This window comes from Falco naumanni, chromosome 5 (genome assembly GCF_017639655.2).
Source record: "Falco naumanni isolate bFalNau1 chromosome 5, bFalNau1.pat, whole genome shotgun sequence".
NCBI lineage: Eukaryota > Metazoa > Chordata > Aves > Falconiformes > Falconidae > Falco > Falco naumanni.
The window spans coordinates 32,469,874-32,480,305 of NC_054058.1; the positions used below are offsets into that span (position 1 = coordinate 32,469,874).

Below are 10,432 nucleotides of genomic sequence, written 5' to 3' on the forward strand. Positions count from 1 at the left end.
ACCCCATCCTGAGGTAGGTGTCTGAGATGGGTGAGAATTCCCTTTGGAGCTGCCTCTCTGTGTCTGTGGCCTGTAATTGGGACTTGCGTAATTAGTGTAGTCTAAATATATAACCTCTAGAGGACTATGTTCAGGCAAAGTAAATTCAGGTCTCCGTCATTCATGACCAAAAGAATGATGTCATTTAGCTTACCATATATCCCACAACATCTCCTGTTCTCCACTAAGCCAGATAATCCTTACTCTAGTCATGACTGAGTGTATCTGAATTGGCCCACAAACGTTGCTTCATCAAGTCAAGAAAGAACTCATCAGGTCCTCAGGTTTTTAGAGACTGCTAAGCTTGTGACAGGAGGTTTATCTGTGCTTCACTTTCACGTGTGTAGTACCACATATTCACATGGTTAGTGCTAATACTGCATATCTTAGAAACTCCAGTGAATGATTACAAGCCCAAAAGTATCCTTCTTCACACGGCATTGTCTATTACATAGGAGATGACTTGAGACCTTCCATTTTCAGTTCTCATCCTTACAACTTCGCAATTACACCCAGTACATCTCGGTTCAGTCCTGAAATGCTAGGTTATCCCAAGCCTTCCACTCGTCTTAATGCCAATTATGATAGTGTAATTCTACCGCAGAACTGCTCTGGCACCAAAATCCTTATGCTATTTCAACTATCTGAGCTGAAACTAATACTTTGAGCCTATGAGCCAGATTGGATGTAGTCATACACAGATAAGAGTGTTTTCTCCTACTGTCAAACATGAATCCTCTGAGATTCCAGCTTTTTTTTGTAGTCACTTTACTCCCTTGAACGAGTGATATCTTAACTACCAGTTTAAAGTACAAGTATCAAAGGAAGCCAGTGATAGTACAAAGTGTCACTGAATGAGAAATTAATCTGTGTCTATAGAGATGTATGCCACACACCCAAGGTATTGTGATAAAACACATTTAAGAACTGTTTCTTCTGCAAGGGAAGATATTTTTCTATATACCAAACACTCTTATTATATGTGAAGTGTTTTGATAAGACAACTGCACTATGTCCCCTGAAAGCTTAGTTTTTTGACGTTTATAGTGGTACTTGCTGCGTGAGGAACAAATTGCAGAGCTATTTTTCAAGTTGTCTTCAGATCCTGGAGACGTACTGAAAGATAAGGGAGACTTGTGAAACCATGAGGGAAAGAGATGCAGTAGACACACTTCAGTCCTTCTTTGTGGCATGAGCAGAAGTCCCTGCTGGACCATGCCCACATCTTGATACAATCAGTTCTCTTCTGCTACTGCAAACCTGCCCTTGGGTTCTTTCTCAGAGCGAGCAGATTTACACTGAATGAAGATTACACAAAATGCAATGGTTGAAACCAACCATTTTAACATTAAAAAATCAAAATTTCTTACCAGCCTTTATTGGCTTTTCAGCACTTTGCAGGCCTGTATTTTGGTGATGGTCACAGTATAAACCTGGGTGGTTCAGGTGCAGCTCTCACTTCTAGCTATAGAGCTGGAAAGAGATGGTCCATACTTTAGGATAAAACAGGATTAGAGAGTCACAAAACTATTAATTCTTGTATTCCTAGATCTCCATCTAAATTGCAGTGGAGTCAAAGCAACATCCAGGCATAGGTGTGAAGAGGAGTTAATTGGAAAAAGTGTAAGAAAAAAGATCAAGGCTTATCTTAGAAGAGGAACATTATCCATGGAGTCTTAATCTACTCTTAAAATTAAAAAGAACCCATATTAGCCTTTCCCTTTGGTGGGCCAACCCTGCTACTTTCACTGCGTCTGCACGTGCAGACATTCTGGAGAAGGGCCTGCTTTGTGCAGAAGTCGGTACAGGAACAATACGTTGCTTTAATCCTGCTCACTTTCTCAACAAGGACCTTCAGTGGGGTGTAAGATGGGTTGACCTTGCACTGGCTCCATGCCCAGGGCAAATTCCTTTCCAAGCAAGTGACATTAGATTGTCAACAAGATATTCAACAAAAGCCTGTAGCATATTTTCTTATTTCTCTTGCACACAAGCAAAACCAGACTGTAGAGTCCATTTGACGTGAGGTCAGCTTCAATCATTCAGATTAACAAATAACATTCACCTGTAATTCTTCTTCATGTATTCCTCTAAAGGATTAACAACATGGACTTTTCTGTAGGAAGAGCAGATGTCTGTTTAGCACAGGTGCAGTTCTGACACTCTGGAAGTGCTGGTGACCTGCATTTACAGTAAACATAGAAGAGAGGTCTGGCAGCAGGGAACAGTGCATTTGGATAACGGAACTGAAATGAAACCCTGCCTTTTGAACGTGGCTAGGCTTCTGGCGAGGTCATGGAGAGCTGTGAAATGATCTGGCACCTGAGACCCCTGAGAGGCATGCTTCCATTCCCTTACAAGAATACTGCTAGAGAGCAGCATTTTAGATCTAATAACGACACAGATCAAATCTCCTTTTCCTATTTCAGGTGTTTGCTTAGAGGCCAATATCATCTTTGTTTTAAGAAAACTTTAAGTCCTGGCCTATTTTAGTGCTACAGTGAATGAGCTATTTTCATTTAAGCATTCATTTCTGAAAAAAATTCTACTGGACAACAGAGTTTATAGTGCAAGTGATACCGAAAAACCCATACTGTTTAACAATTTCTGAAGACTTCTTTTAAAGGCAGAAAGGTTCTTTTGATTATTTGATCTGAAATGAGTTGCACATACCATGGGGCGTTCCCCAGTAATTCTTGCCTCATACCCATATTTTCCATCTGAGCTATGGCACGTGTTTTAGAAGGGCATTTAGTTGTGACTGGAAAAGATCTCAACCCCTCATGAAATGCATTAGCTAACTCCTAGGTAATGCTGCAAAACCTTCAGCTTCAAACACCAGCTCTTGCTAGGCAACATTAGCGATAGAGGTAAAAGTAGTTGGATAGTTGCCTTGCCTTTTGAGCCATTTTGGTGCTGATCCTGCCCATGGCATATATCAGAGTCCAGGACTGTTCTTACTCATGTCTGTCTGGAACAGTCTGCCTGTACGTTCATTGTACTGTAAAGACTACCGTGTTTTTTTGAAGCTGCAGAATAGGCCAGCAAAGATACGAAGGCTGACTTGAAAATGCACGCTGACATCATTGCTGCAGGTTTCTGACTCAGCAGAGACATAAAAATGTGTTTCTCGGAGTGGAGGATGTTGTTTCAGTTACTCATGCTTCGGAGGCAGTTTGGCATGAAAGACTGAGCAGGGTGGAAACTTTCACTTTGAGCAAAAGAACAGTTTTAGTAGAGCTTACATGCCTGTAGCTTTTCACGTCCATCCCTTCCCACAGCTCTCCCAGACTAAACGTTCAACTCCCCAAACCAATAGTGGCAATAAAAGTAAATTCAGTTAACTGTGAAGATGTTTTTTCAGAAAAAATTGTAACTGTGGAGCTCTTGAGTAACAACATGGGAAAAGTCAAAGGCCCTCCAATTGCTGCAGAAGAAGATCCTAACACAACAGGCTGTCTTGAAGGAAAGGTGTGAATGAGGACATTACGCCCTTATACTGCCAGAAGTCCTTGTCTTTTGTCCACCTCTTCTCCTTGGCAAGCTGCAGGCAAACTGGATGATGCAGCACAGACCTGGCACAGTCAGGAGGAATTTTCAACTGCCTAATTAAAGCAGTGTGTAGGGTCTATCAGTTAAGCCTGTGTAAACATCTAATAATAGCTACACGGGGCAATCAGGGCATCACCTTTGTATTTGTTTATCTGAGACAGGTGCTCATAGTGATGACCAGAACATTCCTGCAATGAGAAGAAACATGCAAAGTGTTGAAGACTTTTTGAAAATGCTCATATTCAATTTGTAGAAACTCACGCTTCTTGAAAAAGCCTCTCTTCGGGAGAAGAGAGCAGGTTTTCTCTTACGCTTGCGTGTATGCGTTCTTGATCTGACACGACTTGCAACCACAAGAGAGCACTCTTTCCTTTGAAGATGTGTCAGCTTCCCCAGAAAGCTAGAGACATGCCATATAAGTTTTGCAAACTGCTTGTGAGCTGTTTCAGTTAGACCAGAGCAGCCGAAACAACAAAGCTTGCAGTTGTCTTTTGGATTTCATTGTGAAAAGCCTTTGGGTAGTTTTCAGATGACAGAAGATCCTTGGTTCCTGAAAGGGAGGAGTTCTGCCAAAACTTTGAAGATCCCTGTAAACTTTGCAAATTACCCGTCTCTTGGAGACAATTATATCAAATGATATTGTGGATTACAATACATGAGAAGTGTTTAGAGCTTGGAAGATTATTTATGTTTGGCATTAGCTCTTATGGTCATAATTTCAAGCTGCGAGAAAAGGAATACACAGGAACCCCCTTATTATCTTTTGAAATATGAAGATCAGAGGAAAAGAAGGGTTTAAAGTGTGGAGTGATGGTCCTCAAAGCCTGTCTGTAAATTAGCTGGCATCCTACATCTATAAAATCAACAAGGCTTAGAGCTCATTTCCAGGCACAGAGTGGACCTCATGAGTTGTTAGCAGTGCTTCGGGATCCGAGTTTTTATACACCACAGGAGGAAATTACAGCCTGTGGGGCAGAGAATCCATACAAATATTTCCTCCTTGCTTGGACTGATACAAGCTTTGGAAGCCAAATTCAGGAACTGACATTCCACCAGTGGGGAAAAAAAAAAAAAACCAAACATGGACAGCAATAAAGATGATGATGGACTGTTGAACAGGATTGCATTTCCAGGAGCTATGTCCCTGGCTAACAGCCACGTGCACCCCCGTGGGGTCCCCCTGAGGGAGCCCTTTAGGGTTCCCTTCCATCTGGACCCGTCTTACTGGGAACAAGCCTACAGTGGGCACGCAGGTCGCATCCCCTATGTTCCTTTTCCTGGCTACGTGGGCATCTACGACTATTCCTTTGAGCCTGCCTTCATTCGAAAGAGGAATGAGAGGGAAAGGCAGCGGGTCCGCTGCGTGAATGAGGGCTACACACGCCTGAGAGAGCACCTGCCCAAAGAATTTGCTGACAAGCGCCTCAGCAAAGTGGAGACCCTGAGAGCTGCAATAAGCTACATCAAACACCTGCAGAGCTTGCTGGACTGCCATCCCTTAGGGTCTAACAGCAAGGAACCGCTGTCTGCCAAGGAGCTCCCGGAACCTCCCAGTCCTGGTCCCCCGCGGGAGTGCAACAGTGATGGAGAGTCTAAAACCTCTTCAGCTTCATCTCCCTACAGTGAATTTGAGGAGGCAGGCAGCTAGGTAACAGCTTCTCTGGAGGCAGAAAGCTTCAAGTTCGGCTGAAAACCAAATCTAAAACCCTGGGGATTTTTCTACAGATGAAAATGAATACCAGGAAAAGGAAAAACAGCTAGGAAAAAAAAAAGAAGGTATTTTCAATATGTCAAAGGACTTTAAATGTTGTCTGTACAAAACCTAAAGATGATTTGTAAGCAAACAGGTAGTTTTCAGGTTGCTTCAGCTGTGCTACTAAACTTCCTTTGGATTGTTGAAATTGAAGCAACATTTGCATTCTACTTTTCATGCCGCTTTTATTCTGTTCATCTATTTTCTTTCGTCTTTCACTTGATGAGACAGCAAAAGCAGATAAATCCATTTCAGGAAATTCCCTCCCCTTTCTCCTGCTTCCTCTTGTAAGTTTTATTGTCTGTTTTTTCTGACTGTTAACCTGAGATGCACAGGGTTGCAAACATGTGGACTGGGAAAGGTAAGATTTAGATAAAATGTCTTTCCCTAAAATATTCAGAAAATCACATGAATACTTCTATGTCCGAAAATACAATTTAAAAAATATAAATAAGGCTCTATTTGGGAATTAATTTCTTTTATGGCACCTTCTAGAGTGAAAGAAGTAACTCATACATTGGACACTGGCTATTTGGTGATTATTTGAACAATAATTTTCAGGAAAATAAAAGTAACGCTTCCATTCTAATCAATGCTAGGAAGAGGAAACTGAGTTCTGTCAAACTATACCTTTGAAAGGAAAGTTCTACTGACAATACTTCCCAGCTTTTTTCCTTCTTTTCTGAAAATTGAGTTAATGGGTAAAATAGACTTGATTGTGTCTTTTTGGCAGGTCAGAAATTACATGCTTAGAAATATGTTCCTGTAGTGGTTAGGTACTGGTGTGTACAAAAAGGGTAACACTGAATCTATCAGTTTACATCTGCATGAAAATGTAGGTATTTCTTATTTTGGTAAGAATATTGTATTACTTTTTCAAAGAATAAACCTTTTAAAATTAATATTTCTGTATCTATGGAATACCTTTAATTTGTACGATGTCTACTTAAAATGAGAATTTGTCTCCAAATTGCTCTAAAATCTTCCTTTCTCCAAGGCCAGATTTAAATAACATTTAGCTATGTGCTTAAATCTCATTCAGGATATGGGGTAAACTCCTCCGTACCTGTACACTTCCCACAGACCTTTCAAAATTTTGCTTTTTTGGCCTCATGTTAGTGAAATGGTTTTGTACCTTTTTGTCTCTCCTCCATATCATGTTGACTGAACACCTGAAAAAATACTCATGTATAAACAAGAACAAACGCTGATCAAATACCTCAAAATGTGTCCGCCAATTTCATTTAAATAAAAAATTGAATTAATCCTGGCTGTGTTTTTTTTTCTTTCAATTGATAACAAGCGGGAGAGCACTGTTTGCAGGAGTAATGAATTTTCAGGAAAGAATAAAGAAAACTGATAGGAAGTAAATATGAACTCCTACCTATGAAACTAAATTTTTAAACTAGGTTTTTAAATCTAAATATGGAGTAGGTTTGTGGTGTGGTCATCTAATCAGAATTGTTTTCTGATTTCTAGCAAGACTGCTCTAAACATTTGTATACTTTTAGCTGTTGTATCCATGGCAGTCACAGGCTTTGTTCTTTATTCTTTGTGTGGTAGCCAGCTTTCTTTTCTGATGATTATTTTGTTTTTCTAAAGGCTGTTACTTTTTCAGGGTCTGTTTCCAGATCCAAGAAGTAGAGGTCTAGTTACCTGGACAGTTCAGACCCAGAGCCAAAGCACTAATTTCTGATGCGTAAGCGTTTGTATTTGTTATCCAAGAAAGCACAGGGCAAGGTAATGCTCTGAGTGTCTGATTGGGATCCACCAGGTTTTTGGCTTTTTTTTTTTTCTTTCCTTTGTGGTCCCTGACAAGAGCCTCTCCCCCTGCCTTAGATTTGAGATTTCTGGAAATATGGTAGCGCTGCTAGTAACTCTGTCAGGAAGCCTGAATTGCATTTCTCCCTCAAAGCAGAGATTAAATCTTTGTTATCTATGAAAAGCATACACTTCTTCAGAGTACCTGAGACATTCTATGAAACATACAGTTGTTCGTAGAGCACTCTGAAGATGAAAAACAGTTAATATACATATAATGCAAATAAATAGCCAGATCAAACCAAACCACTAAAAATAAAACCAAAAATTGCCAGAATGACCAGTTTCCTGGGCAGAACACATCAGATGACACCCCAAATAAATTTTTAGGTCACATTGGTTATCACACAGGTTTGACCCCTACAGAGAGATATATCCAGGAGCCATAATCCTCTGATTTCCAAATCCTAGAAAAACGGTGCAGCGTGCCACCTTCTCCATGAACAGCTGGGTAGGCTGGCCAGAGAAGTGGACTAGGTCGTGCTCTGCCCCCTTTCAGCTTCAGCTCACGTGGGATGTTCCTCAACGGGAGTCTAACTGAGTGGAAAGCATCACACCCTGGGCCTCTGCTTGGCCATGACCACTGTAGGGTGTCTCTTCCCCTGTGAGATCTAGGCTGATCTGCTGCAGGTCTAGGTGGGACTAGTTTATTTGTTGCATATTCTTAATAATCTTCAGTCAGAACCAAATCTGGATTTAGTGAAATAATATTCTGGAAAAGGCCTCTGGACCTCATATCAATGAGACTGGTTAAAAGTCTACATTTCAATAAAACTGTAGCTACTTTTTTTTAGATTATACATCTTTAACAGCTCTGGAGATGTCCTTCAAATACCTCCCAATCCAACTGCAATGCTGAAGATATAAAAGACAGAATGTCACATGTAGCTTAATTTCATTTTAAAGGAAAATTAATTTATAGGTGAAAAGGAGATTCTTTCTGTGGGAAAAAATACGTCACAGGTTGAACTGCTCTCCTTAGGAAGGTTCTACATTTTTATTTCTCACAGTTCCTGTTGTCATGCAAACCTCTTGCATGGTTCTAGCACAAGGAAGCAGAAAACAGCTCAAAATCTCCCAAACATGGATCAGTGCTTCCTACAGGCACCAGCAAAGGTTTAAAGTGAATGATACATTTCAAAAGCTTTCTTGAGCTGTTTCTGTCTAGACAAAGGTTTTCTTCAAAGCTTCTAAAGTGCATCATTATCAGACTTTGAAAGCAGACAATGATCCAGCTTGTCATCGTGAGAATTAAAGTTTTAATAAAAATGTTGACCAGAAGAGTTCTCTCCATGTGGTGCAATTACTATTTACAAGAAAGGTGAATACTGATACCCATAGGCAACCGTGCTACAGCTTTATCAAACCCTTGCACACCAAATGCAGACACTTTAATCTTTCTATCAAATGTGAAAAAAATGCACACCTGAAGCCTTCCCTCTTCTGCCATTAAATTACAAATCCATTTGCTCCTTGATATTATCAGCACTTTAAAGATGTGTAATCTTGGGCATGGGATTGCCTTTAATCCTCTAATAGCTGTTTAGCTGATTTCTTTGTAAATGCCCATCCACACTCCTTTCATGTTATATTACACAGTGTCAATAACATGGCCAAAGAAAACCAGAAGGCACTATGGAAAAGTAATGTTCAGACAGTAAAGCAATCAGGGCCAATTTATCTCACTGGAACAAATGAACAGGGAATGTCCACTCAAAAATAATGATTCTTTGAAAACATCCATCACCAGCATACTGGGGAAGGAGGCAAATCAAGATCCAAAACATCCTGAAGAGAGACTGTCAAGTGGTACCAAGAGGGGAGCCCCGCTGAAGTTAGCTGAGGTCAATCACTGTAGCAGAGCAAGGTCTTAGTTTGTCTCTCCAAAATAGATCCTTAGCAAATATAACTTCAGTGGACACTCAGCACTAGTAATACTCAGCATACAGAGGAATGGCTGCAGAACAGGAGATAAATTTATTGTAGACAAATGGGGAGCAACAAAATGGTAAGACTGCAGCTGTACCTAGCTCTTCCACAAGGCTGTCCAAGCTGTAGATCTGGAAGCTCTATAAACACAAGATGAGCAACGTTCTCTGTCAACCTGAAGGTGTGCTTGTAGGTAAAAATCTGCTATAAATGCTCACTCATGTATTTCCCACATGATTTTTACACTTTTTTTCTGCCTCACTGGGAATATGTCTACTGACAGAGCAGTGGAAAGTTCTCCAAGTTGCCCTTGCTGGGAAAACAAACTAGAGGAATGAAGCTGTTTCTAAAGGTAGATGTCTCTCCATATCTCAGTGGATCTCCATACAGTCAGTGGTGGATCAAATACAGAGAGGCGTCAGGCTAGCATGCTGGTAAAATGAGAATGGACTGACAATAACATTTGTTTGGAATTTACAGCAGTCTGACAGGGTGGCACACCACTCAGAAGGTGCCACAGAGCTGCATGAAAATGTTATGACTCAGCTAACCTGAGCCAAGACCCTGGAAACTCAATAGGAACCGGCATGTTCATTTAGTGTGCTCTGCAAGAGGTTAGTAGTGTTTTTCAGGAGTGAATGGGCCACCTATTTTTGTGTGGTGGTTTGACCTTGACTGGATTCCAGGTGCCCAGCAAAGCCGCTCTGACTTCCCTCCTTGGCTGGACAAGGGAGAGAAAATATAACAAACAGCTCGTGGTTCGAGAGGAGGACAGGGAGATCTCTCAGCAATTACTGCCACCGGCAAAACAGACTGGCCTTGGGGAAAAAATGGTTTAACTTATTACCAATGAAATGAGAGCAGGCTAATAAAACCAAAACTTAAAACCACCTTCCGCCCACCCCTCCCTTCTTCCCAGGCTTAACTCCACTCCCTATTTTCTCTACCTCCTCCCCCTGAGCAGCGCAGGGGGACTGGGAATGGGGTTTTCGGTCAGTTCATCATGGGTTTCTACCACTCCTTCCCCCTAAAGGGGAGGACTACTCACACTCTTCCCTTGCTCCAGTGTGGGGTCCCTCCCACGGGAAACAGTCCTCCACAAACTGCTCCAGAGTGGGTGCCTTCCACGGCTTGCAGTCCTTCAGGAACACACTGCTCCAGCGTGGGTCCCCCATGGGGTCACAAGTCCTGCTGGCAAAACTGCTTCAGCCTGGTCTTCTCTCTCCAATGGGTCCACAGGTCCTGCCAGGAGCCTGCTCCAGTGTGGGCTTCCCATGGAGTCACAGGCCCCTTTGGGCATCCACCTGCTCTGGCATGGGTCCCTCCATGGGCTGCAGG

General features: G+C 41.7%; 1 protein-coding gene across 1 annotated transcript; it reads left to right on the forward strand.

Moving 5' to 3' along the window:
* Positions 1–4,672: 4,672 nt before the first annotated feature.
* On the forward strand, positions 4,673–5,239 carry ASCL4 (achaete-scute family bHLH transcription factor 4). Its single transcript, XM_040594202.1, has one exon. The coding sequence runs from the start codon at positions 4,673–4,675 to the stop codon at positions 5,237–5,239; it is 567 nt and encodes a 188-aa protein (XP_040450136.1).
* Positions 5,240–10,432: the final 5,193 nt, after the last annotated feature.